The 25,767-nt window shown below is 49.2% G+C and overlaps 9 protein-coding genes across 9 annotated transcripts; 4 read left to right on the forward strand and 5 right to left on the reverse strand.

The window, feature by feature from the left end:
* Position 1: 1 nt before the first annotated feature.
* Positions 2-4,535, reverse strand: GGS22DRAFT_196992 (uncharacterized protein). The gene has a single exon (XM_047965920.1). The coding sequence runs from the start codon at positions 4,259-4,261 to the stop codon at positions 338-340; it is 3,924 nt and encodes a 1,307-aa protein (XP_047815036.1). The 5' UTR covers positions 4,262-4,535; the 3' UTR covers positions 2-337.
* A 533-nt stretch (positions 4,536-5,068) lies between these two features.
* GGS22DRAFT_172651 (uncharacterized protein) lies at positions 5,069-7,667 on the forward strand. Its single transcript, XM_047962797.1, has 3 exons — positions 5,069-5,571; positions 5,706-6,945; positions 7,002-7,667. The coding sequence occupies exons 1-3, from the start codon at positions 5,506-5,508 to the stop codon at positions 7,160-7,162; spliced, it is 1,467 nt and encodes a 488-aa protein (XP_047815037.1). The 5' UTR covers positions 5,069-5,505; the 3' UTR covers positions 7,163-7,667.
* Positions 7,668-8,164: 497 nt separating this feature from the next.
* On the reverse strand, positions 8,165-9,737 carry GGS22DRAFT_172652 (uncharacterized protein). Its single transcript, XM_047962798.1, has 5 exons — positions 9,293-9,737; positions 9,191-9,205; positions 8,728-9,053; positions 8,598-8,651; positions 8,165-8,529 (listed from the first exon to the last, which is right to left on the reverse strand). The coding sequence occupies exons 1-5, from the start codon at positions 9,312-9,314 to the stop codon at positions 8,356-8,358; spliced, it is 591 nt and encodes a 196-aa protein (XP_047815038.1). The 5' UTR covers positions 9,315-9,737; the 3' UTR covers positions 8,165-8,355.
* A 537-nt stretch (positions 9,738-10,274) lies between these two features.
* Positions 10,275-10,720, forward strand: GGS22DRAFT_71950 (uncharacterized protein). The gene has a single exon (XM_047967912.1). It carries the CDS (start codon positions 10,373-10,375, stop codon positions 10,613-10,615), a length of 243 nt encoding a protein of 80 aa, XP_047815039.1. The 5' UTR covers positions 10,275-10,372; the 3' UTR covers positions 10,616-10,720.
* A 105-nt stretch (positions 10,721-10,825) lies between these two features.
* Positions 10,826-13,176, forward strand: GGS22DRAFT_197000 (FAD binding domain-containing protein; the record flags this gene model as incomplete). The annotated part of the gene is made up of 2 exons (XM_047965921.1): positions 10,826-12,314; positions 12,369-13,176. 2 exons carry the CDS (start codon positions 10,826-10,828, stop codon positions 12,620-12,622), a joined length of 1,743 nt encoding a protein of 580 aa, XP_047815040.1. The 3' UTR covers positions 12,623-13,176.
* Positions 13,177-13,514: 338 nt separating this feature from the next.
* On the reverse strand, positions 13,515-16,086 carry GGS22DRAFT_71947 (MFS general substrate transporter). The gene has a single exon (XM_047967911.1). The coding sequence runs from the start codon at positions 15,529-15,531 to the stop codon at positions 13,894-13,896; it is 1,638 nt and encodes a 545-aa protein (XP_047815041.1). The 5' UTR covers positions 15,532-16,086; the 3' UTR covers positions 13,515-13,893.
* Positions 16,087-17,877: 1,791 nt separating this feature from the next.
* GGS22DRAFT_71944 (putative citrate synthase) lies at positions 17,878-20,017 on the reverse strand. The gene is made up of 5 exons (XM_047967910.1): positions 19,512-20,017; positions 19,250-19,447; positions 18,451-19,188; positions 18,174-18,256; positions 17,878-18,069 (listed from the first exon to the last, which is right to left on the reverse strand). Exons 1-5 carry the CDS (start codon positions 19,721-19,723, stop codon positions 18,011-18,013), a joined length of 1,290 nt encoding a protein of 429 aa, XP_047815042.1. The 5' UTR covers positions 19,724-20,017; the 3' UTR covers positions 17,878-18,010.
* Position 20,018: 1 nt separating this feature from the next.
* Positions 20,019-21,545, forward strand: GGS22DRAFT_71936 (uncharacterized protein). The gene is made up of 3 exons (XM_047967909.1): positions 20,019-20,515; positions 20,588-21,035; positions 21,174-21,545. Exons 1-3 carry the CDS (start codon positions 20,260-20,262, stop codon positions 21,346-21,348), a joined length of 879 nt encoding a protein of 292 aa, XP_047815043.1. The 5' UTR covers positions 20,019-20,259; the 3' UTR covers positions 21,349-21,545.
* Positions 21,546-24,412: 2,867 nt separating this feature from the next.
* Positions 24,413-25,207, reverse strand: GGS22DRAFT_181750 (uncharacterized protein; the record flags this gene model as incomplete). The annotated part of the gene is made up of 2 exons (XM_047963892.1): positions 24,413-24,965; positions 25,047-25,207. The coding sequence occupies 2 exons, from the start codon at positions 25,205-25,207 to the stop codon at positions 24,413-24,415; spliced, it is 714 nt and encodes a 237-aa protein (XP_047815044.1).
* Between the last annotated feature and the right edge of the window lie 560 nt (positions 25,208-25,767).

Below are 25,767 nucleotides of genomic sequence, written 5' to 3' on the forward strand. Positions count from 1 at the left end.
TCGTCGTATTACGTCTTACACCTACGTATCTATCTAGACAGATATCGACCTAGACATTAGGTACACACAGAGGTAGAGGTAATAAACATTAGACCTCTACCGAATCCCAAGTCGATTCATCAAAATCGACCACAACGTAGTCCATGAATGTATCTCCATTCATTGATTCATTCCCATATTCCCTAGCTCTTTTGCATTCGCATGGCGCCAGCACCAGAACCCCTAATAGCAGTGTAGGGGAGCAAAACGCCATGCTGCGCGATTAGCCGAGGAAAGGCAGCACTCTGATATCAAGTACAAATCCACAGCAATTTATTCCCTTCGTCTTTTCTGTCCTTCAGATGACCGTGGAAATACTCTCGCGCTCAATCATACTGTTCTGCTTATCATCGCGCTTAACGCGGTAGAAGTAGTCACAGAAATCCGAGCAGCGCATATGCCGCAGGAACTCTTCGTCGTGAGTGATGACGATGAGTTGGAAGTTGGCCTGGGCCTTGCGGTTTTGGATGATGGCGTGCAGGCTCTCGGCGAGACTTCGGATGTTGTCTCGGTCGAGATTTGTGGTGGGTTCGTCGAGAGCGATAAGCCCACAGCCGATGCCGAAGGACTCGGCTAGTGCTAGTCGGATAATGATGCTTGCTAGCACCTTTTGGCCGGCCGAACATCTGCCTCGCATGTCCATTTCCGTGTCCTGCTTGACCATGCATACGCGGTAATTATATGAGCTACGGCCTGTCGTGACCTCGCTGTCCGACTTGATTAGAATTGTGTCTATGTCGGTGCCTTGGTATGTGCTCTGCCACAGCTCGCCCGCAATCCGGTTCACCTCTTCCATCTTCATAGCATGGTATCGCATAATGGCGTTGCCGAGTGCCGTACCGTACATGCCTACATCTTCAATTGCTGCTTTAGTCGCCTCTACCTTGATATGAATTTCGCGGTACTGCTGGGCCGCGTTCTTGTAGTAGATTTCCCACTCTTCCAACAATCGGCCTAGCTCTCCATCTTTACTCATCATCTGTCCTTTAAGTGAACCGATGTCCGCGTTCAGTAAGTGGCTTTTCGACTCCCAATCTCTGGCTTCTTGGTCAAGTCGTTCATAGTCTTGGCTCGCATTACGAGACTCCAGCTCTTCGATATTTCGTCTGAATTTCTCGATATCTCGAAGAGTTTTACGGTAGGCGAGATTGTCGATAATATTCTTTCTTCTACTCTCGCTGTTACCAATTTCCTCCTTGATCTTATTGGTTCGTGCGGTCAGATCGTTCATATCTTTTTCAATACGTTTAATGCCATTGTCAAGGATTTGTATTGCCCGTTCCGTCGCAGCAAGGAGTGATGGTCCGCCTCGATCTAGATAGTCTTCGATATCACTATTGACTAGCTTGAGCTCACTTACTGAGGCTGCAAGCCCATCTCGCTCATCGGCAACTCTCTTCTCTTTCACACGTCCCCTCTGCTGAGCGTCATCTCGGATGGTTTTAGCCTTGGTAATCTCGGGTTCGATCAATCCTAGCTCCTTATCTGCTTCCTGGATGGCCTCTTTTTGCTTGCTTATATCGTCCTTCTGAGCCTGAATCTGATCTTGGAAACTTTTCTTTTTCTCAAGCTGCCGGGCTGCGTCGTTAATCCTGTTGCTTAATCGACTCCGCTCAAGCTCAAGCGAGTTTATCAGGTCCCGCACGCGATGTTTATCAGTAGACAACTTAGAGATATCATTCTTCACTGCCCTCATCTGTTCGGCACATTTATCCTGTAGCTCATGGATATCGTGAGTGCTTCGAACGGTGCCACTTGATTGTTGTTGAGACATAATTCTCTCAACTTGAGCCTCGGCTTCCTCAATTTCGTTGAATGTCTGGGAGATGTTGTGAACTGTTTTGCTCATCGATTCTAGGTCTTGCTTTTCTTCTAGTCTTCCCCTGACAAGTTCATCTAGTTCTTCAACGCGTTGAACCGTGCTTTCTTCTCTCTCTTTAGCAACTAGGATCTCTCTGTCCGACTCTTCCTTCTCTGACATGAGTCTGACATACGATTCTCTCTTTGGGCGAACCGCTTGAAGGTTCCCCAATAGCTGTTCAAACTCAGCTAAATCGTGTTGCAGGTCTTCCTTTTTGTCGTCTTGGAGAGCTTCCCTGATTTTCCTGACTATTCGCGACTTATCGTTTGCATCGACAAAGGTGCGATCACATAATTTGCATCGGTTTTGCCTTTTGAGTACGTCATCACACGACTGATAGTAACCCTTTAAGTGGTCGAAAAGAACAATATCTGTCTCTAACGTGAGGATTTCCCCTTCCAGACGTTCCATTTCTTTAGGCAATTTATCCACTGTTGGTTCAGTGGTAGGATCTGCCTTTTTAAGCGCGTCGAGAACTGCAGATTTGCATCGGTCTATTTCGTCATTGCGCTTTCTAGCCTTCTCTTGGGAGGTTGACAATGTGTATTGTATCTGTTTGAGTTGTTGAGCGATATCGTCGCGGTTTCGGGCTGCCTCTTCATAAGCTTGGGTCTTCAGCTGCAGTGTCTTTTGAAACTCTCGGTCGATCGTTGAGGGTTGCCATGCGCTTCCAATCATACTGGACATCTTGTCGTTCCACGTATTAGTAAGAGTGTCTAACTTTCGCTTCTTCTCAACCAATTCTGTCTTGCGGACGTCGAGTTGAGCTCGATCGGCAAGAAGTCTGGTGGATTCTACGAGCTCGCGACCAAGTCGACTACTCTCCACCTCGAGTTGCTGTAGCTTATTTTCCTCCTGCTGTAGTTTTGCATCGAAATCCGAAGTTGCCAAGTCTTGGGTAGCTTCTCCAAGTCGCTTCTCTACATCTTTGAAAGAAGAGTCGAGTAGTGCTTTGCTACCCTCATCAACCTGTACCGAATTAAGATCTCTTTGCAGGGCTGCAATTCGTCTCTCGATCTTACTGATTTCTTGCCTTGCAGAAATACGGCTCTGGCTATGGCGGTTCTTCTGGCTTTCTAAGTCGACGATTGCAGCTCTTTTGTTATCAAGCTCTTCGGCATTTTCAGACTGCAAGCTTTCAAGCTCGCGCTTTTTGTCTGCTAGAAGTTTCTGGATTCGTTCTTGAAATGCCTGGACTTTACGATCATCCAAATCTCCCTCGAAACCACGAATGCTATGTAATTGAGCCGATTGGTGGATTTGTTCGACGCGCGAGGCGAGCTGACGTTCATACTTTGCTTCATCGGATTGGCGCATGCCTCGCTCCGCTAGTTTCTCATCCATGTCCCGACGAGACTTTGACAACTCCTTTTGGTATTGCCCATACTGTTTGATATTTCCTTCAAGCTCACCTTCATATCTGGAGACTCGGTCTTCGTACTGAGCCAAAGTATCCTGAAGCCAATCGTCGGTTTTATCCATCTCATCCATTCTAGATCTTGTCTCTTCTAACTTCTGCTGTAGATAGCCAAGTTCGCGCCTGTTACTCTCCAACTCATTGACAATGTTGAGGAAACTGTTCGCCTGCTGGTGCATCTCTAGAGCGTTCTGATCAGCTACTTCCTTTTCTTCCTTGGTTTCCTTAAATTTGACCCGTAGTACTTCTATCTCGGCCTCCAAGGCCTGCGCCTGCTTCTCGCTTTTCTCAGCCTTGTCTTTGTTGACTTTTTCTTGGCTCTCTCGGATCTTTAGTTTCTGCAGATCGTCTCCGGTCTTCTTCTTCAGCATCTTTAGGTTATCGATGGCCTTGGTATATCTCATAGCTTCAAAAATCTCGTCGAACCGCTTCTTGAGAGCCGAGGGCTCGCTCATGGGCCATAGAGATTCATCTTGGTGGCAAAATATAACGGAATCGAGGATAGCGGCGGCAACACCGAGGGCTTTAGGAACGGCGGTATCGAGATCGACGACTCGGGAAGATGCTGAGCCTTTCTCTCCCGCATGGTTGGTGAGGAGAGTTCCATCGAGGGTCTTCTGGGATCTCGCGGTCTTCTTTACGGTGAGCTGCAGGTTACGAGTAACAACGTAGGTGGTTTCGGGAGGGACGTTGAACTTGAGCTTAACCTGTGCTAAGACTTCGCGTTCTCCACATAGCTTTGGATCGTGGATAAAAGCTCCTCCCTTGCTGTTAGGAGGAAGATCACCGGTTGTAGCATATTTGAGGCACTCGATTATAGTAGTTTTACCAGAACCATTGTATCCAACGATCAGGGTTAGAGGGGTATTAAACTGTATGGTCTGTCTGTCGTTAGGGCTGAAAGACCGGACACCCAAGATAGACAGCTTGTCAATTTTAGACATGATGACGGATTAGAGTCCTAATATTACTGGACTGAGATGCAATCGTCCCATAATATGAGGCTGATGTAGTTCACGTAATGGTGACGTAGTCGCAGCAAAGTATAGACGATTTTGTATTTAAGGTAGTAGGTTTGTGACGAGTATTATTTGGCTGGTTTGTTTGCGAGATGAGAGTCACTTCTCAGCTTTGTTAATTGATAGTGAAGGATGTTGCGAAAGTAAAATGGAACGCGTCTCGATTACAACTTTTGGAGGGGAAAACGCGCCGTAATCCTGTACCTCCTGTACCTAGGTATCTACGGTAACTTGCTAGGTAGGTAGTACCTGCAGGGTGCAGCTGCCTAAACTTAGCTGCTAGTATTAGGCCACCATCACCCGGTTGAAGTTCTTATATCCGCCCTCTTGGTAACTGTAGCTTCCTACCCCTCAGGTCCACACTGGGCAGCTGTTTCCCCTAGAGATAATTGCTTTTCCTATTACAAACAGGTAATACATAAAATGTGGCTTTGTGACTAAGTTTCATACTAAATAAGTATAGGTACTATATCTTAGGAGTCCGGTATCCTAAGTCTCATGGATCTAAACCCATAGAGAAAACCCCATTCGTGGGATATATGTAAGAGAGCAAAAGAGGAAAGGTATCGTGCAAATAAAAGTCGTGTTAACGAAGCGATCGCCCAGCATGCCGCCTTTTTTCCAGATCGACTTGGCTCTCGGGCGTATCGAGGTACTGCAAGTGGATATGTACGATGGATGTACGTAAGAAAAGCGAAATTCTAGGCAAATTCACCTTCCTTGAATGTACAAGTACAAGTCAAGTCACACGGTAATCCATTTTGTTAATCGAGAAAGTGAAATCCCATCGATTTCTTCGATATGCCCTTGCCCCTTTATCAATTTATCAATTCCTTCATATTACATCCCACCTTCGAACCTTGAACCATTTTCAGCTCCTCGTATACTATATCAACGCCATAGTCGTCATCAGCTTGATGAAGCCTCTATCTTTTTTTCTCTCTCCCTTCAATCGTTTTCATTTGTCATTTGATTAAGAAAACTTTTTAGATTAATTTGATTGCCCCTCATCTGGCTCGGTTAGACCAGATGCTCTCTTTGAAGAGACCAGAGCTCTATCCGTTCGAGTTCTTAAGTAAATCTCATCTGAACACCCACTACGTCGCATTTGACTCTGGATCAGCTTTAAGCTCGCGCCGCCGTCGTCGCCACGACCCACTATCGTCATCATGGATCACAGACCACCAAATCCGAATAACATCTTCGACTTTTCTGCGCCGGCTACAATGAATCCGGTGAGTGGTTGTATGCACATAGCACTCAATACTTATACAGCTTTACCACCTCAAGTTCTGCGAATGTCGCTAGCTCCTAGCCCTGTATTTCGTTCTCCGCGTCCACGTTGGACTAATCACGGGCTTTGCATCAGATGACAGCCGCCGATCAGAACGACATGATGGCGCTTTATGAAAGTTCCATGTTCACAAGCTTCGATACCATGCCAATGAATCTCGATGGCCTTCACGATATGACAGCTGCTCCGCCACAGCCATTTCCGCCTGTCCCAGTCACTGCGAATCACCAGGCCGGGCTCATCCCAAATGATGCTACATCATTCGCGTCAAATACGGGTGACAGCCCGGTTCCGCCGCCGCCGACGGGACTGACGCCGAGTTTCGCTGTCCCCGCACAGCCTACTGCTGCTGTACAGGGAGGGAGCACTCTGACTGAGTTCACCAAGAGGAGAAATTGGCCTGCGAAGGTCGTCGAGGAGCTTAAAGACTTTTTGCAGATTTTAGATGCACATGGGAGAATTAAATATGCATCGCCAAGTGTTACACCCTTGACTGGGTATGAGTCTGATGAGCTCATCGACCGATTTGTCAAAGATCTAATCCATCCAGATGATGTTGGGACATTTACTTCTGATATGAACGAATCTATAGCTACCGGGAATCCACTACGTATGTTCTATCGTCTAAAGAAGAAAGATGGAACCTACGCCATATTCGAATCTGTCGGCCATGCCCATATCGCCGCGGCCAAGTTCGCGCCGAACCCAGAGAATCAATCTCCTTTCTGTCAGGCAGTCTTTATGATGTCGCGGCCATATCCGACTAAGAATGCTTCGTTACTGGATTCATTTCTCGAACACAAGATCGAAAACGAGCGGTTAAGACGCCGAATTGCAGAGCTTCGAAGAGAGGAGGAGGAGGAGGAAGCGTCACAACAAAGCTGGCTTGCGAGCCAAGAAGGCCGATCAGATATCGCCGCGTCAGAGGATACTATGTTGACATCTTCTCAGAGTCCTGCTGTGTTCACCCAACCTATAGACTCGCAGGCCATGCCGCCTCCGGAGAGGCCGAATCCGCTCAACGTGGCATTGACAAGGGAGAATCTCGAAGGTGTTACTGCAGGCAACCGACCCGACTCTATTCGCGATAAGATGGCGAGATACGAGGGTGCATCGCACACAGATACTATCGAAATGTTGACCGGTCTAAGATACGTCGAGGGAGAGCGGAGCCGTGGCATCACCACCGGCAATTCTAGCCCAACTCTAATTAAGGGTGATGTTGGCATTGCGATCCCGATCGACAGAGACCCCAGGACAGGGGAGAAAAAGAAGAAGCTGAAAGTAGCAGAGGAATACGTCTGCACTGACTGCGGTGCGTATAGAAAATCACATAAGTACCGCAGATTATCGCGCTCACACCTTGGACAGGCACGCTCGACTCTCCCGAGTGGAGAAAAGGACCGTCAGGCCCTAAAACTCTTTGCAACGCTTGCGGTCTCCGCTGGGCTAAGAAGGAGAAGAAGAAGAATACCAGCGGAGGCCACGCGAGCAATGCAGGTCCACATCACATGGTAGTGGATCAACACTAAATTTCTCTACGATTCTAACGGTTGTCATACCAATTTTACTCGGTATATAGACAGACCCTAGTGGGGTTAAGGCGTATATAGGTATTTCCTGAGGTAAATGATGTGCTTTATGCTATGAAACATTCCAGATCTATCGGGCTAGGCAAGGTGTTAGGACTAAAATACGGTGTCGGGCTTTACGGGTGGGCTTATACACATGGCCTACTTTTATTTCTTCCTTCGATTCTACGAGATACCTGGGAAAGGAATACGGCTTGGCTGGGCTTTTCACGGGGATATCTCACAGGCAACAAAATGGGCGTGGCTCGGGCTTATTAGATGGATGTATACGATATTTCATGAGGAAGGCAACAAGAATGATAACGCGGATTTTTTTTCTCTCTATTTTGGTCGACTCGTCTGGCTGAAGGAGGTGTTGTCAAGAGGATGCGATTTCCTTACGTAATACACTTAATTAGCCCTTAATGTTTGCTGCTATTATAATGAAGCTTTCGATTACTTGTTACTGATTTCTGTCCTCTTACGCCTGAACACGACTAAGATGCATCTTCTCCAAATTAGGCTTCATCGATATGGGTATTCAAAACCCGGTGTATGCGAACAATTGCCATAATCGAAATCAATGGTTCACGGGTGTTGGTCCACACCGAAATTACCCCTTTTTCGGCATCTCGTCCAGTCCCCTGACCCCGGCACATGCTCCGTAGCGTAGCGGCAACAGCAACCGTAACACGGAGCAACGGCAGATCTGCGACGACACGGAATACGTCCGCTTCTTTAGCTCGTATAGCGCAAACTCTAGGTTGGTTGGGCGTAGATTGTAGTGACTGTTCATTCGTCGGCCTAGGCCTTGCTCTCGGCGGAATTCGTGAGAGGTGGGAGCGGCAACTGGTTACACGATCTCGATGATCGACTCTTACGGGGTTGGCTGGGTGTTCACAAATGAGACATATACAGCTGAAACTTTCACTTTGCGGGTTTCAGGAAAGACGGATTGTGGAATTTCGTTAAGACTTTTTTGTGAGATTCTCAGAGCCCTAGATAGCTGGCTAGGTTTGGCTAGTATAACTATGCTATTTTTCTCATAACTTCATATTCCATGGCGGTATGCATGCTTCTGTGAAATTTCACCCAGACCGTCGTTCGTCTGACACAATCACTTTTTGGCAAAGTTAGGAGCTGGGGCGATTCAGTTAGAGGAACTTGGACGCTAGGCCGAGAAGGCCGGAGCTTCCTGAGCTGGAGGAGGCGCCGCCACCGTTGCTCTTCAGGTACATCTTGAGTGCCATCTCACCGGCCTTCATGACGGCGGATTCCTTGCTGCTGTCGCTGGAGACCTTGCCTTGGGACGCCTTCTGGTCGAAGAGCTGCAAGCGGTAGTTTAGAATAGGTTCATAAGTGGGCTAGACTGAACACATTGATGTCGTGCACGTACCTTGCTGGCCTCAGCCATGGCAAGTCCTACGAACGCGCTCTGGCTGTTGTTCTCCTATACGTCAGTTAGCGTCTAGTCTTCCAAGCCACCTTTCAAATAACCCCTCTATCGTAGAAAAGCAACGCCATACGTGTGAATTACCGCTCTGTCCACCGCTAAACATCTTCAACGCCTGCATAGCGGCCGCAGATCCCATAGATCTATCATCGGCCTCGTCCCCGTCGTCATCGTCGCGGTCGAAAAATCTCTTGTGCTGCTTTACTGCATCATCCTCGTCTACTTCTTCTGAGGCGAGCGAGTGCTTCTTCTGCGTTAGGGTGCCTAGGAGGCTAGAGAATAGGTCGCTGGAACCAGACGACCCGGCGTGTCGGCTCGCGTGCTCAGAAGCCCCGCGGAGATCGTCATCGTCGTCGCGTGGGTATCCGCCGCCTGCGGGGTAGGCGCCTCCGTGGGGGACTGTGGTGGGGTAGGTGTTAGAAATAGCTTTGAAGGTATTTTATATAGGCGGATGTTTATGTAATAGAGTTTTCTTAATAAGAAAGGCGATAGAGAGCCATAGGCTAATAATCATCGAAATGATAAATGATGCTCACCATTGCCTCCGAAGTCTACCGTTGCATTGCGGGCGGTTAGCTATCTCCTGATCTGCGCTGAGGGATCGGTGGTAGAGTGCGGGGCGGAACCGCCAAGCTTACCTTGCTGTCTCTCGTAGCTCATTGTGGAGGGTTGGTGGATGGGGAATGCAATGATTACGTCGTCGAAGACAGGTATAATTAGAAAAGCAAGAATGTGTTTCTGAAGAATAGTTAAGTTGTAAGAAACGTGGAATTGGAATCTTATGTAGACATGAGAGACAAAAACGTTTATCTAGTCTCAGAGCCGAGACAGCTGCGTCACAGCTCTAGCAAACCCAGCTGAGCGCTAACAGGTCTATTGGACGATGACGTGTGCGGGGTGTTTGGGGCCTCCCAAAGATCGCCAGAGATGCTGTTCCTTAATAGACTCTTTAGCGGGCATAAGCCTTTAAGCTAGTCGTATGTGTAATCGGGGCTTCAATAACCCCTTTGACGGTAGCTTGGCTCTTCCCTATTTCTAGGTCTATTTCTCGTAGCTGCATAAAGATAGTCTTCTATATTAATAGTAAGAAACAGGGATGTTGGCAGGTGAAACTTCCAAGAGAAGTGTCGTGGTGGAGTTATGATAACCTGTTTTATGGTCATGCCCAGTGCCCGGTGGTAACACAATTACATCCATATGGAGGCGCCTACTTCATGATTACTTATTAATGGGTTATCTAATTCAGATTGAGTTCGCGGTCCTGGTGAGGACTTCTATAAGAGATAAAGTCTATTATTTGGATGGAAAGTGCGATGGATGTGCACTGTGAGGGGTATTGTCCCAGATCTTTAGAAAGTTCAACTTCAACAATACAGTACATACCTTGTCCCCTAATAGTTTTCCCTAGGGAACAGCAAAGCTTTTTTGAACCTGTAGGCTTAGGAATCTCTATTGCGGTGGCATGCCGCTACACTTAAAAGTTACAAACCTGGGTTGGGTGATTCAAGGGGAACGTGAGTGCTACCATTCCATTCAAAAATCGACCGATTAGAGGCTTACTGCATGCAGTGAACTCAGCGAGCTTCAGGCCTCATTAATCGCAGACCAATCACCCACTTTGCCATGGCTAGGCATGCGACCACTATCAATTGCTTAAGGCTTTTAGGGTATTGGTGTTGCTTTTTTGACGCTGCTGCTGACTGGCAATACCGACACTCATGATCGTCATGGAGATACCCTATTCACTATGTGTGTCGGTAATAATCTTGCAGCATACATACAGTCAGTTCATGCGTCTAGTCCAAAACGATGGAACGCAAAAGAGAGTGGTATGCGACGTATCATTATCTTTTCTTTCCCAAGTCGGAGATATCCTTGATTATATCTTATCTACGCCGACAACTTGGATTCGCTTGTATTGGAAGAATAAGGCTGAAGCATGCTTCTCAATATTTATTTAGGAGATTGCACCTGCAATGGCCCTTATCGACCTAGATGGAATCAACAAGAAATGGTTTAAAAGAGGTTAGATTCTCTCCCCTGGGTTACTACATTGGTAGGTTACCTCGTCCAACATACCGATTTACCATCCGTTACCACCACCCCACGTTTTCTTCTTGTTTGAATCACAAGATCCCCAAGGTTCTCGCAACAACACATACTTAAGAATCATGGAAGAAAACGTCGATTGTGTTGATGTGTTGATTGTTGGAGCTGGCCCAGTAGGCCTTATCACGGCCTTCCAACTTGCCCTGTTCGGCGGTGTCTCGGTTCGTATCATTGAGAAACACGCCAAATCGATGCAAGATTCGTACGGCCGCGCAATCACCCTCTTCCCTCGAACAGTAGAGATGCTTGACCAGCTGCACCTTGCTGATACGCTGCTACAGAGTTGTTTTGCTTGTCGGGATACGGTAACTTACAATGCCAAGGGTGAAGAAGTCCCTGGCCGAGGTTGGAGTTTCATGAACAAGATTAATGATACGACATTTGATTTTGCTCTTGTGCTTAGGCAAAAGTTCCAGGAAGAAGTTTTTCGAAACGCAATGGCGACATACAATGTGCAAGTGGAAGCGCCAGTCGAGTTGACAGCCGCTTCGGTTGATTCAAACGTTCCTTCAACAGGCTATAGGGTATCAGCAGTCCTTCTTGACCGCAGCAACGAGGCATATCGGAAAATAAGATGCAAATATCTCATAGGCTGTGATGGGGGACGTTCTTCCGTCCGACGAATGTTCAATATACCCTTCGAGGGGTCCGCCAGCGAAGATAAATGGGTGAGAATAGACGGTCAGATCAAAACTGACATGCCTAAGCCTCGTTCCTACTGTTCAATTGAGTCGCCCACTCATGGAAATGTTCTCTGGGTGGCCCTAGACCATGGCGCGACGAGGATCGGATACGCATTCACCGATGATCGAGCCAACGCATACCCCAAATTCGACGAAGACGCTGCTGTCAAAGAAGCGGTTGATGCAGTTAAACCTTTCAACATTGAATTCGAACGAGTTGATTGGTGGACAATCTATGCGGTAGGACAGCGTACAGCTAGGAATTTTCTTGTTCATGAATGTGTCTTACTTGCTGGAGATGCTTGTCATACTCATTCATCGGGAGCGGCCCAGGGAATGAATACTGGCATTCACGATGCGGTAAATCTCGCTTGGAAGTTGAGTTTAACGATACGCCGATTGACCAACGGAGACCTTCTTAAGACCTATCAAGCAGAGCGACTCCCAAATGTACAGAAGCTTATCCAGTACGACAGGGACATCAGTCGACTCATGACGAATCGTCTGCCAGAGAATTGGCAGGGAGACCCAGATGCTGATGTCAACGTGGTTTTAGGTCAGCTCTTCGAAGAATCCAGCACTTTCAATACGGGGCTTGGTATCTCGTATGGGATTCAGGAAGAGAATCCGTTAAATGTAGAGGGCTCATTCACCAGCTCACAACCACTAATTAGACCGGGGAGAAGAGGACCTGATATCACCCTCTTGCGCCCGGGGAGTTTCGAACGTACAAGGCTCATTCGTGAGCTTCGAAACCATGCGACGTTCCACATTCTCGTCTTTACGAGCGAGCGTGGGCCTGCTCTTCCGGAGGTAGTATACGAAGACATAGCCGGTTCGCCAGTCTTACAATTACTCGTCAATCGAAGTATGCACCTAAAACTGTAATGGAGAAAAATAGCCAAGACTAACACATCAATAGGTCATTTGGACTTTATGACCATCCTCCCCGGGTTTAAGGTACCCTCTCCGTATGAATTTCTTGGGCATGCCCCCCTCGGACGTGCGTACTTCGACGGCGTGGATAAGGCGGCTTATCAGCGATATGGAATCGGCACCCATGGCGCTATCGTCGTGTTACGGCCCGACGGCTGGATCGGTACGATGATCAAGTTAGGAATAGAAGCTATTTCGGAACTTGAGGGCTATTTGAAGCGCATATTTCCGAAGATTTAGTTTTAAGGAGATCTAAGGAGTTTCTATAGTGTATGCATGGCAAGCCAACCGGTGATGGCTAACCGCGAAAGCAAATTCTAAATCCTTGCTGACCTTCTCGACGCGGTCCGCGGAACTATGGAAGAAGTTGAAGCCTCATCATTGTTAATCTATGTTTTTTTGTCCGAACAGCGATTCAAGAGTGTTCAGATTTCCTGAATATTTACAATCGACGATTCGGTCGTACAATTCGAAGTAGCGAATATCGCGCCCGAGGGGAGCAAATTTCTCCATTCACTTACCTAGGTAACTAATAGGATTTATAAGAGAACTATCGCGGGAAAAGCGAACGTTGATATATTGACTGGCCCCGTCGCAGCGACCCGCGGTAGAAAATATTCGATAAAGTAGATGCAGGACCGCAATTTCCACACCAGTGTCGAAAGCTCTAAATGCCCAGTTGAGCGCGACAGTGGCGGCCATGACATAACGGGCTCATGATGTCGTCGAAGAAGCAGCGGCTGTTTGAAATGCGTACTAAGAGGTATGATTAGAAGAATGGGAAAGAATATGCCTCGAAGTACCTACATATCTTTTAACGAGGGCAATCGTTAACTTTATTCTTAATTCTATACTCACCTCTCACCATTATCGATTTAGGTACAACCTCCCTCGCTAAATATTTGGTGGTAATCCCAATAATCCCAATAATCCCAATAATCCGAAATAGCGCTAGTCAGATTTTCGATAGCCACAGGCCTAGGGTGCTAATAGACATGTATGTAGCCGCGATGTCGTCGGCGCCCGGCACGTGGGCGTAAGGAGGAAGCAAGAGATCTAGATATGCCGGCATCTGACAGGTCGAATACATATCCCCGGAACTCGGCACGCTCACCTTGGTGAAGGGGGTTGGGAAATATGGTTGCCTACGCAGGTGGCGCCGCCGGCCGCACTCGATGCAGCAGTGAGGCCCACGAACCGTAGAAAACGGACCGCGTTCCCCTGCTTTTATGTTGTTTCCCTGTTTTCCTGTTTCCCCTACATGTTGCCCTCAAATACTTGATATATGCACCATGCACGTAGGCGACCGCCTAGCGAGGCTTTATAGCCAGAAGAGATTGGTCGACGACACGCGAGTGGCCTGATGGTGGTACGACGGGGAGCTGCATGATAGGCTTGCCGGCCTCGATTAGAGAAGTATATCTATGTATGTATGTACCCTACCCCTAGTCTATCCTGATTTTATACCTCGGTATGTATGTAGGTATCCGCGAACATCAAAATTTCCCATTTTAACCTGTGCCTTCGCTAACACTCTCTTTCTCCTTCAGCTCCTTACGCCATTGCATCCCCCTTTTTACGACTAGGTATAGACATGGCGAGAATGCGACGTACAACACCGCGATTATGGAGTACGCCTTACCCGGCCCCACGGCTTGGATCAACGGGTCGATGGCCGCTGCCATCGCGGCTCCAAGAAGGAACTTAATTATGTTGTTGGCGGCGCTCGCAGCACCAGTCTTCCCGGGACGCACGTCCGCAATCAATGCGCTGAAGACACTGGTGGTGCTCACAAGACCCAAGCCGAGTAAGAACACAAGCACGCATATAATCGCTACCGAGACCTCATTTTCTAGCGCCCATCCCCAAGCCGTAATTATGACCATACTAAGAATAAGTGGCGGTATGGCGACCTCGATCCGCGCCCGCTCGATGGGGAAGTCCGAAAGATCCATCTGCCGATCGCGATCCACCTGCAGCCCGAGCTTACGTGCGTGGCGTCGATAGTTCCAGTTCATACCCTTACCGACAAGCGCGACGGAGAAGATGGATCCGATGGCCATAGGGAGGTAGATTAATCCGACTTTGAAGCCGTCGAAGCCATATATTTCGGAGAAGAGGATGGGCACTGCAGTTGCTACGGCGTATACTCCCGCATACACAAATCCGCCATACATAAACAGCAAGCTGAGCTCTTTCTCGCAGAGCAGGACGAGCGACGTGACGAATTTGGACCATGCGAAATTGATCTTAGGGGACTCGATGTTCTCGGTGGGGGAAGGCGTGTTACTTTCAGAGTCCGATGCGACTTTTCTCTGGCGACGGTTTCTGAGCAGTTGTAGGACGGTCTGGTTGCGCCGCCGAGGTAGGATGGAACCGTCGCCTACGACCTTGCGGCATGTTTCAGGGAAGAATAATAGAAGCAATAGGAGGTTGACCCCAGCACATGCAGCCAAGAACCAGAAAATACTCCGCCACCCCAAGTACTCCGCGATGGCCCCACCGATGACGGGACCCAGACTCGGCCCCAGTGTAATCGGAACGGCGATGAAGGCCGTGTACTGACCTCGTTCGGCGCTTGTCGCGATATCCGCCACGACACCCTGGCAGAGAGCTTGTGTGGCTGATATGGTTGCTGACTGGAAACAACGGAGGCCGAGGAGACTCCCATAACTGTCCGATTTGGCAAGACCGACATTGGCGATAATGTAGAGGACGAAGCAGGCCAGGTAAGCCGGTCGTCGTCCTGCGCTATCAGCAAACCCCCCGATAAAGATGGGCGTGACTCCCTGCAATATCATGTAACTGGTGACGGTCAAGTTGATCCTGGTAATCGAAACGTGCAAGTCGTCGGCTGCGATGTTGAGCGCGGGCAGGTATATCTGGGCCGTCCACGATGCAAAGAGAGCACTGAAAGCGGCACTCAGAACGATCAATCGTTTCTGCCATTGCTTGTAGATTGTGAACCGGGGCGGGATCTCCTCGATCGGTGCGGAGTCCGACGATTCTTTTTTCTCGGCATCGCCAACGACGGTGACGATGGTCTGTGCACCTATCTCACTAGGCCTCTTGGAATCATCTGGCGTCTCAAGAGGCACTTCCACCGAAATATCCTTCTCGATAATAACAGCATCCTTCTTGTCCTCCATACCTAATTTGTTGTTGTTGTTGTTCCGGCTTAGGTTGTCCGGGTCCGAGACTCACGTGAAATCGCGTCGGAAGTTGAACAGCGGTGAAAGCTGGAAATATCTCAGCCGCGAGGATCTAGCTAGGAGAGATCCGCGCTATCCAAGATCTTTTAAGAACATGGTCTAACCCTGCTCTGCACGTCATGGTGTAATCTATACCTAGCGGGATCAGCTTCTTAAGCGAGGGATGGATTTCGGTATTATTTCAAGCGATTCTAGCCACGCACCGAAGGCTTCTTCTCGGCCCTTCGTACGGATCGACATCATGGCTAGATTGTGGCTCATGGGAAGGTCCCTTTGCTCCAGTTCGCCTCCGGTCCTCTTGGCACCTCTGACATGCGCTGATCGGGTTGACAGCTAACACTCACGAGGTCATGCCTAGAACTTATGCTGACCAGAAAAGGCGAGTCTAGGCCTTACCTCTCACCACTGACAGGGATTCAGGGGGGATAGCCAGGAACATCATATCTCGTTGGCGGCAGATTCGGCATGCAATCTACTGTAGCAGTGATCCCGGATTCAAGAGTCAGCCTATGATGACCCACTACACCCCCTATACGTGTCATCGTACAAATACGTATAGACCCTCCAGCCCTACATATTCCCCCAAGACGAAAGTAAGTTAGTTCATCGACCGCTCTTATCTTTGTGCAACTACCACCTATGATCTTACCATACAACGTCTTACGGACCTCTTTCTTTCTTTATCTTCTAGAATCTAAGCTTGGTTCCGTTTCCTACTTAGGGAGGTCTCCCTGAAGCGAGCCTCAAAGTCGCAGTCCCAGCTCCAACCGATCAGGCCCATCTCCGGGTATAAGGCGGGTCCGTATACATAACTTGGCAGTACATTACTGGCCATCGAGTAAGTAGTCCCTAACGATCATCCAGTGTGAAGGAAGGTAGGATTTGCAGTCTAGCCGACTCTATCCTGTGCCGCGAAACCGAGATATCGTGAGATTATTTTCTTCTAGAGTCAAAATGGAATTCGAATTGTTGGTGGACCGATACCGTGGATAGCGGAGTTCTGGATTGCAGGAATACGGGAATGGGGGACTGGGGACTGGGGACTGGTTAGAGGAAGTATGTGAAGAAGCGAGACGGCTCGGAGAGATGCAGAAGATTATGCAAGGATGTAATCAAATTAGAGTATCTCAATGCTGGGCGCTCACACTCTGAAGGCCACTGGGTTGGGGCGCATGGATGCTCCTTTGTCAGATATGCATGGTCAACACACACATACAATTTCGGCCTGGAACAGTGGCAGCCGGGAATACGACGTTGATTCAAGGTATGATATCGAATCGGAAATCTGCCCGCACGCGGATCTACCCTCATAACTAACCTACATAATACGAGTCATATAGATCCGTTAAGAAGCTACTTATTAATCATACACCCCCGAGTATGAAAGTAGCTATGTTACCCCGTATGCATTCCGGAATAAAGAAGCCAGACCTAGGTGTGGAATACCGGGCCACCCCAAATCTTCACCCACAACACAACACCGGCTGAACGGGACGATGTCACATTCATACCGATCCTGCAATCCCGCCAACTGCGTCGAGATAAGGTATAAATTAGGATAAACGAACCACCGTTACATCGGCAATAACTCGCTTCCAATGACATCTCACACATAGATTACCGACGCGGTCTGGTTGGACGCCTTAAAAAGGCACACGCCCCCTTTTCCCACGCCCCCTACCCCTGGATTTATTGGCTTTTGAGCCATATCTTGGACTTTCTGGCTCCGTCAAGACGCAGAGACCGATTGTGAGCCACACTAGGAAACTATGCGGCGGACACAACGAGCTGACGAGGTCTGGGGGTGCTGCAAAGTCGGTTCGCCGGGATGATCGGATAAGGGCTAGGAAGGGCGGAGAGGGTGTGATGAGATTCTTCCTTCAGGTCGGCCATGATCAGCGACAGCCTCATGTCGATCTTCAAGATCCAGCTTCGGCTTGTCGATCATAGCTGGCGGTGTTGACTCTCTCTAAGTTAGGGCCGAATTGAGATAGCGGCAAGTCGCTGAGTCGCTCGCCTCGTCGTCGCCTTGGAATTTACCCTATGAGCTGAGCTGCCCCAGCTATCTAGCATCGGAAGGGCACTATCAGACACCCAACCCGCATCTTTACCTACCTGGTACCGACTTGTAAACGGAATGCACCACCACATTTGGTAACGACCGATATTTACGTGTTTTTGATAAGACCGTTTTACTGCCAAGACTGGTAGGTATCTATTTTGACATTTTAATCCCACTAATTAACCCCGGACCTCAGTTCGAAGCCACTCGCTACACCAAACCACCAATGAACTCATAGGTACCTAGTAGTAACCAGGTTCATTCAACTATGATATAATACACCTACCTACCTACCATTACGCCAAGCCCCTTTGAACCCTCCCAGATTGCCCTTATCTCTCGCAGGTAACCCTCCTAGTTTGCCAGCGGCGGGTTATACTTCTGCTGTGGCCGCCAAAGCTTCACCGGTTGTGCTACCAATCCCATCAACGTCAGCTCCAAGACAGAAAAGTGTGGGGGTGGGGGAAAAGGGGGTAGTATACGGCGAGCGGGGAACGTAGGTACCAGGTAGACTTACTCAGACTTTCGCGCCAATGCGCCAACGCGCCCGGAGTCCGGGAGAGAATGGTAATGGCGATGATCATGTCCGTGTCGAAGCCCCTAATCGGGAAGGTTAGCACGCGGTTATATATACGCGTGTATAAACGAATGCACCACAACGTCGCCTCGTAGCGAGCTTAAAGTCGCACTCCGCTCGACGCTCCGCTGTTCACCTGTACTTCCCACCTCGGCAGCAGGTATGCAAGTACACAGACAGGTAGACACGCAGGTAAGTAAATAGGTAAAGTACTCACATAGCGGTATAAAGAAAACACCCCATAAGATCCGCATTAGCCTTCAGCCCGCGCTCGACGAAATACGGATCCTGGTTCGCGTAGCGATCGATGGCCATCGCAACCCTCAGCAGCGGATTCGCCTCCACGGCGTCGCGGTGCTCCTCCAACAACTCCTCGATCAGCGCCACACGCGGGTCCCGCGTCTTGTACACGCGGTGGCCGTACCCGAATAGCCGGCCCCCCTTCGCCTTGATCCGCTCGATGAACGGCGGCACCCGCTCCGCTGTCCCGATGTGTCGGAACGCTTCGTACGCTAGGTCGATCGCGCCCCCGTGTAGCGGGCCGTACCCGCATATTATCCCTGCTGTTACGGCGGACACGGGGTCGATTAGTGTGGATCCTGCGTGGAGAACGGCGGCGGTCGAGTTCGTCATCTCGTGGTCCGCGTATAGGATCCAGAGTTTGGCCAAACAGGATTCGACGCGCGGGTCTGTTATTCCCATCATGTGCAGGAGGTTGCCGAGGAGGGAACGGGAGACTGAGGGCGGAGTCCAGGGTTGGTTGTTTTTGTGGCAGTAGATTAGCGAGATGGTGGTTGCGAGGTAGGCGATTGTGCGCGCGAGCGCTTCGTCTGCTGTGTCGAGGTGCCCGTGGAACATGGCGCTTTGCTGGTGCCGCGTTTTGCAGATTACGCTGTCGGTGGATGCGAATGCGCTCATGCCGGCTAGGATCATGGGGAAGGTTTCGGCGTCTCGACTGGGGGGTGGTTAGAATAGAAATTAGGTAGGTTAGGTGGACATTTAAAAAGGGGGCTTACGGGAATGACGAGATTACGTCTTTCACGCTTTGAGGTGGGTTCATTGCTTGACCCATCACTTCACGGACGTGATCTTTTTGCTGCTGCGTGGGTATGCTGCCCCAGATTATGAGGTGCATCACGTCTTCGTAGACGTATTGGTGGAATACGCTCTCGATGGGAAATTCTCTGTATCGTATTGTGCCGCGTAGGCCATCGCTGTAGGAGAGAACCATCAATTAGCAGAAATATTTAGATAGGTTTGACTGCGAGGTACACATACATATGTGTGATGCTTGATTCCATGCATGCAGTGTGTTGGAAGCCATTATCAAGAATTTGTAGTGGACGAGCAGCTTTCAAAGAAGCTATATCCTCCTTGTCCTCTGGGGCACCAATGCGACCAATATCGGCAGCGCGTATGTAATTCCCTTGGATTGGGATCTTGTAAGACTTTCCCGTGCGGGAGTCTGTGACTTGGAGGTGGTGGTCCATTCTTCTCCAATACTATCGTCGTAACTACCTACGCAAAGAATTGGTTGGGTCGGAGGAGAATAAGGGGTAAAGGAGAGGAGCAGTAAAAACGATCAGTCCAACGTACGATAAAGTCTCAGACGAGGAGATGTTGAAGTCTCTTATTACACAAATTATTAAAAGGGATCCCTTTTGTGTTTGTGTTTGACAGGTTTCGCACGTAAACCGGACACATAGTATCACGTAGAACTAGCTGTAGGTTATGGAATCCGGAAATCCCGCAATCCCTTAATCCACTGTTCCCCAGATCCCCAGATCCTGAAATCCACAAATCCTATTACATCGCTGGTGATACGATTCTCTCACCGTGGAACATGCGATTCGGGATCACTTAGATTTTGTTTGCATCGATCGAGGCTTCAGAAGGTTATATATTTGATTCTAAACCCTACCTGTTGCCAGATACCCCTTCGCTGCACGGCTCTCCTGGGTTATCACTGTTGATCGTAGCACTAACGTTACCTATTTGATTCGCTAAATTCATCTCGCCTGAAATCATGGCTGCTGCTGCTGTTGCATCTACCACCGGCCTCATGGGCATGTGGAACGGTACTAAAGATGGCAGAGAGGAAGGCTACATCGATTGGGCGAGCGGCTCGACCAACGTGCACAACCCTCTCGAGGTCAAGATCGAGGTTGAGGACATCCGCACATTAAACCCCAAGCCAGACTACTTAAATAACGGATACGGCATCGTTAAGCACAAGTCGTCCCTAACCCCCGAGCAGTTCTTGGCCGGAAATGAGGCCGAGGGTATGTACTTACCTTCCCTTTGCCAAGAAGCAATGTCAGCCCCTTTCCACTAACAAAACCGCATTGATCCAGGCAAGAAGTACATCGAAGACGTATACTTCAAAGAAGTCGCCGAGCTAGTCAAACAAGCGACGGGCTCCGACATCGTCGTCCCCTACGTCTTCCGGATCCGGCAAAACAGCATGAAAGCCGGCGAATTCGCAGCCAACAAGCTCTCGCACGCCGCGCTGCCCGTGGCACACGTAGACCGCGACGCGGTGACCGGCGAAGACGGGGTGCGGGAGATCCTGGGGGACGTAGCGGACGAGCTGATCAAGCAGGGCAAGCGGTACGCGCAGGTGAACATCTGGCGCACGATCGACCAGCCGATCCAGAAGTGGCCGCTGTGCTTCATCAACCATAGCGGTGTTGCGGGCTGGGGCTACGACACCCATCTCGCGCGCGTGTTTCCCACGAATGACCCGCGCATCGCGATCCGTGGCGAGAAGAAACATGATAGTGTTGTTAAGTACGATCCTGGGTACGTGATCATCCGTCCATCCATCCATCCCTATCCATTTCCATATCCATGTCTCCTGTCTCGTTACACTCGTGTATCGTAACGTCGCATTCCTGTGTCTGTTTCGCGGAGAAGAAACGGTTGCTAAAACGTGAGCAGGTACAAGTATCACTACGTCAGCAAACTAGACCTGGACGAAGCCCTCATCTTCTCCTCGTTCGACTCGGACGTGACGAAGGTGTCTCCGCACGGCGCGTTCTGGGACGACGCTAGCCCGGAGGACGCGCCGACGCGGCGGTCGATCGAGGTCCGCTGCTGGGTTTTCTTCGACTGAGGGATTGCGGGATCTGCTCTCGACTGCCAGGTGTGTAAGTGGCGAAAAGGGGGGAGTTAATACGTAGATAGTGGCTACCCGTGTAGGTACCGCACGACGATCGACAGCGTGAGTAGTGTCTGTTTGAGAATTTTCTGCAAGACGAGGTCTATCATTTCTACATCAGGCGCGCGCGCGTGGTTTAAAAATGAAAAATTTACCTACCTAGATACGAGGCGGAATGCTAGTTTGTTAGGTAGTTAATACATATAAATTCCAAATATCTGCAATATATGTACGCCAGGAAGAAAAGGCGAGGCGGTTGTGAGGAAGAAGTAGGAAATAAGTAGCTCGATAGGGGGGATCTTTAGGCAGAACTCCTGAGGGGGGGCTTGAGGATAAATTGGCGACTGTATGTCTGACTTAAAACCGGTTTTTTGGTGGAGCTGGCTGCGATTGGGATGGGATTGCCAGCCGAATGGTATATTAGACGGCGCGGTGAGACGGGGCCGTGTCGTCGATCATAGCCGGTATCGTCTTTGCATGCCCGTTGCCACTATCTACACTTTCAATCCTGAACTCGGCTACGGGGTGAGGGAGTGGTGACACGGAATATGAGATAGTTTCCTTTTTTCCGGAATTAATGACATGTAGACTCATAAGGCGTAATTGTCCGAGTATGGCCGCCACATCTTATTCCCAATTATTCCGTCTTCAATCTTGCTTTTCCCTTCGACATCGTCGTATCGTCCGAAAGGTGTTTCAGCGCCGCGCTCTGCGATCCACTAGCCGCACACCACCACGGTACCATAGAGATACACTACTTCCGCCAGCCTGCAGGCGCCATAATGTCTTGGCCAAAGACGCCAGTCAATGCCAAAGTCCCGCCGCAGATAGGCCCCATCCTCATGAGCAAAAGGTCCTTAGCAGTCTGCAGCTTGCGGATGAGGGATGGGGGCCAGTAATGCAATGTCATCGCTGACTTGCGACTTCGAATCTAGCCTTCGACCCTCCTCACTTCGTCCGGCCGTGCCGGGCAACGCGATAACGGGATCCCTCAGGTAGTACAAGCAATTTCGTTCATGCTTCGTTACGTCCGTCGAAATAAGTTCGAACCTCGGTTCTGTGGTACATAACAGATAATAGGTACTAGGTAAATATGGCGTTATGGTATACCACCTTACATAAGTAGTAGGTTCGGACCGTGCCGGCTCGATGGGGGGAGGATTACGTGAAGGTGAAGACGACTGGACGGCGACTCCAACCCCAAAGTCCAAGGCGATGAAACTCCCCAAGTGCGTGTTGTGCGTGTTTGACAGCGCCGAGGTAGCTTCGCAGAGTTGTTGTCTCGGCAGTTGTGTTTCATTGATAGTCAGTCCCCAGGGAGTTAGGCGCGTGATTCCGGCTTTCTTCCTGTCGGGCTCCGGGCTCCAGTTCGGTGGCATGCATGAGTGAAAGTAGTAAGCGCAGCGCCAACAAGCTTTTTCGCTAGAGAGATGACATTTTGGAGGACGCAAGCTGAATGTGGAAACCGCTGCCGATTTCCTTGGCGGCAAGGTATCGATTGGTTAAGTGACGGTTAGTTTGCAGGTAGCATACGAAATTCGAGGGGCCTCGATTGTCGCCGACTTAAAATTGTTGAAGTTTGTGTGTTATTCATCATCCCGTGCCAGCCGTGGATGCATGGACGAGTTAGCGACTTAGCTGAGGTAATCCCGAATGCTCCCGACGAATGATGTGCTTCCAGCCAAGTCATGTAGTGTTATCTCCGAAGTATATCGGTAAGAGGTAGGTAGGTATGTAAGCATTAGGTACTAGAATTCACTCGTACTCGTTATTATTGTTGTGGCTGGTTGTGTGGATGTGTGGTTGTGTGGTTGTGTGCGTGGTGGTGGTCTAAGTGCGTGTATGTCTCTCATGTATATGCGTGTGTGTGGAGTGGAAGTCTTGGCAACGCATCTATATTATATGGAAAACATTAAAAGCTTAAATAGTAGATGTATTTAAAATATGTAATCTACCTATACGTCATTACTCATATACGATAAATCATACCTTCAATCGAATGACGTTGCTGGTTGAAATTATGGTATTTCCCCTCGTTACACAACTTACAACGTAGAAAAATAGGAGAAATAGGGGGGAACAGGGTCCATTAAAATATACTATATTTCCTAATGGGGTAAGTGGGTATCGTCGCTAGTCCCAAGCCCCACGCAGCTCCGGGGCAGATCGGGACGTTACTTCAACGTCCAACCTATTGCCGTAACATTACTACGGATCTACTTGAGCGCCATGGTACATTTGTAGTTGGGGACGCGTCTTACATGTCAGAGGCTGCATCAATGTTAGTGTAGAAGCTACTAGGTACCTGGTACTTTATTGTTTTGACGTGTATCTAATCTCACGGGGTAGGGTGTCGCTAGTTGTCAGGACAAAAAACTCAATTGATAAGTTCTGATTGGTCCAATGACAGTATAGGCAATAAGAGCAGGGGCCACACCATTATGCCGGATGGATAACATGTACCTTCGTACATGGACTTGCTTTTTTACCCCTTTTTTAATAAAACATCCATAAACGAACACCACCACACCCATACGTACTCCATCCTTTCAAGGGGTCCTCTTGGCTATACATCTCTATCATCCTGACGTGGTATTCGACAACCCACACAGAGAAAAATACTTCTGTCCTGAAGGATTGGGCACCGATCTTTACCGCATCGCATACGCGTGTGGTTGCACTGATCGATGGAATTATTCTTATTATCTTGATGTGATCGTGATCGGCGCGCCTGCTACCGTAACCGAAGAACGTATGTAGCGCCGCCTTGAATTGCTTTCATCGTCATCATCCATCCCGAAGTCAAAATAACATGATCATCGATGGACCAGGGGGGGTATAGCCGCTTTCTTCTCCTTCTCCTCTGCTTCCTCGACCTCTGCTAACCAAGCTATTCGTGTGCTCGCGAGGTTCCCGTCTAATTACCAATACAAGTACCTTCGACTCTAAGTAGCGCTTTTTTTATGTGTGTTAGGTATGTAGGTAGGTATGTAAGTGCCTATGTTGGTGAGCATTGGCATCAGCTCGGCGGCTGTATCCCGCCTGCGCCAGAGTCGGTCATGGATCCCACGCCCCAGTCCACGGCCTGCCAATGGATATCTTGGGTCGCGGCCACAGCTGCAGCTGCAAGACGGGGATTTCCCAAGACGGCGAGCCGGCTGGGTCGCGGTCGACCATTGGAATAACGACGGATTCTATTGCAGCTCTGCTTGGCCAGGTGCGTATCCCTAGCAGAGTTGCGGGTGAAAATCGCTCCGCATAGGGGGCATACGCCCTTAGTACTAGCCCCCGACCTCTCCTTGACGTGTCTCACGAAGTTGCTCTTCGACGAAAATTCACGCCCGTTGCACCCGTGGTCCCAACAGCGATGTTTTCCACTCCGCTCCATCGTCCGGTCCTCGCTGCTCGGGTTGCCCAGGAAATCCGGCACTCCGGTACTCAACTTATCCAGAGCATTTGGATACGGGTCTACTGATGCCAGATTTCCTGATATGTGCTGTATTGATGCCATTGGCACTTCGTCTCCATTGATACGATTCCGGGTAGTGTCAGTATCGTCCATCCAGAAGAGACTGTTTCCCGTAGATAAACGTTAGCTACCTAGACAGTAATTTGAAACGTAGCATGCAGGAGTAGCTTGCCTTTTCTGAGACAATTCGTCAAAGATGGCTGATCCATCTAGTATAGGATCTACAAATCCCGCAAAATCCGCCGACGTTGCGCTGGTCGAGTCATGGTAATCTAACGGCTCGATGTGGCTGTGGCTGTGAGTTTTTCTACTCTTAGAGTTGTGTGTACGCTTCTGTCGTATCATCTTGACGTCGTTGAAGACAATTGTAACTTCTAGAAAGTATGCGGTAGCTGCGGAGAATGTCATAGGGGTTCTGCCACAATCTGTATCTCTAGTAATTGATAATTGATAATTGGCTATAGGTTGGTAGTGGTCATAGACAGGCAGTGATAATAGCTTATAGCTTGTTCGAGGCGCGTGAAGGGTGCGTATATGCCTTACCCGCCAGTCCGGATATTAAATACTTCTTGAGATATTAAATATCATTAACCATCTGCTCGGCTGGAGTCCTCTTGTAGCCGAACAGCAGAATGCGTCTTATCACGGGAATCGCTAATGTGCCTAGGTAGTCTATGGGATTCAGACAAGAGTTACAAATTCCCAATCAACGAGACGCTGACCACCTGCCGAGGAGCAGAACGGAACTAAATCAGAATCGAACGTCTTCTGGTCTGACTGAGGTTTCAGTGAACCTTTGCGGCCCCTGACAGAGCACGACAGATACCCGAGCCACGAGGGCTCTGCAGCGATTCGAGAAGTCGAAAAGCTGGTCTAGAACGCAGGTAGCAATTGGCATGCTAGGT

The sequence above is a fragment of the Annulohypoxylon maeteangense genome, assembly GCF_022496945.1.
Source record: "Annulohypoxylon maeteangense strain CBS 123835 unplaced genomic scaffold GGS22scaffold_20, whole genome shotgun sequence".
Lineage (NCBI taxonomy): Eukaryota > Fungi > Ascomycota > Sordariomycetes > Xylariales > Hypoxylaceae > Annulohypoxylon > Annulohypoxylon maeteangense.

Excerpts from the sequence above, each read along its gene's own strand:
- GGS22DRAFT_196992 (XM_047965920.1), bottom strand. The coding sequence starts at position 4,261 with ATGTCTAAAATTGACAAGCTGTCTATCTTGGGTGTCCGGTCTTTCAGC.
- GGS22DRAFT_172651 (XM_047962797.1), top strand. The coding sequence starts at position 5,506 with ATGGATCACAGACCACCAAATCCGAATAACATCTTCGACTTTTCTGCG. Across the intron at positions 5,572-5,705 it reads CGCCGGCTACAATGAATCCG|ATGACAGCCGCCGATCAGAA; the intron begins GTGAGTGGTTGT and ends GCTTTGCATCAG. Across the intron at positions 6,946-7,001 it reads ATACGTCTGCACTGACTGCG|GCACGCTCGACTCTCCCGAG; the intron begins GTGCGTATAGAA and ends CACCTTGGACAG.
- GGS22DRAFT_172652 (XM_047962798.1), bottom strand. The coding sequence starts at position 9,314 with ATGAGCTACGAGAGACAGCAAG. Across the intron at positions 8,652-8,727 it reads GACAGAGCGGTAATTCACAC|GAGAACAACAGCCAGAGCGC; the intron begins GTATGGCGTTGC and ends ACTGACGTATAG. Across the intron at positions 8,530-8,597 it reads CCATGGCTGAGGCCAGCAAG|CTCTTCGACCAGAAGGCGTC; the intron begins GTACGTGCACGA and ends TACCGCTTGCAG.
- GGS22DRAFT_71950 (XM_047967912.1), top strand. The coding sequence starts at position 10,373 with ATGATCGTCATGGAGATACCCTATTCACTATGTGTGTCGGTAATAATC.
- GGS22DRAFT_71947 (XM_047967911.1), bottom strand. The coding sequence starts at position 15,531 with ATGGAGGACAAGAAGGATGCTGTTATTATCGAGAAGGATATTTCGGTG.
- GGS22DRAFT_71944 (XM_047967910.1), bottom strand. The coding sequence starts at position 19,723 with ATGGACCACCACCTCCAAGTCACAGACTCCCGCACGGGAAAGTCTTAC. Across the intron at positions 19,448-19,511 it reads GAATCAAGCATCACACATAT|CGATGGCCTACGCGGCACAA; the intron begins GTATGTGTACCT and ends TCTCTCCTACAG. Across the intron at positions 18,257-18,450 it reads TGTTTTCTTTATACCGCTAT|GGGCTTCGACACGGACATGA; the intron begins GTGAGTACTTTA and ends CTTCCCGATTAG.
- GGS22DRAFT_71936 (XM_047967909.1), top strand. The coding sequence starts at position 20,260 with ATGGCTGCTGCTGCTGTTGCATCTACCACCGGCCTCATGGGCATGTGG. Across the intron at positions 20,516-20,587 it reads GGCCGGAAATGAGGCCGAGG|GCAAGAAGTACATCGAAGAC; the intron begins GTATGTACTTAC and ends GCATTGATCCAG. Across the intron at positions 21,036-21,173 it reads GTTGTTAAGTACGATCCTGG|GTACAAGTATCACTACGTCA; the intron begins GTACGTGATCAT and ends AAACGTGAGCAG.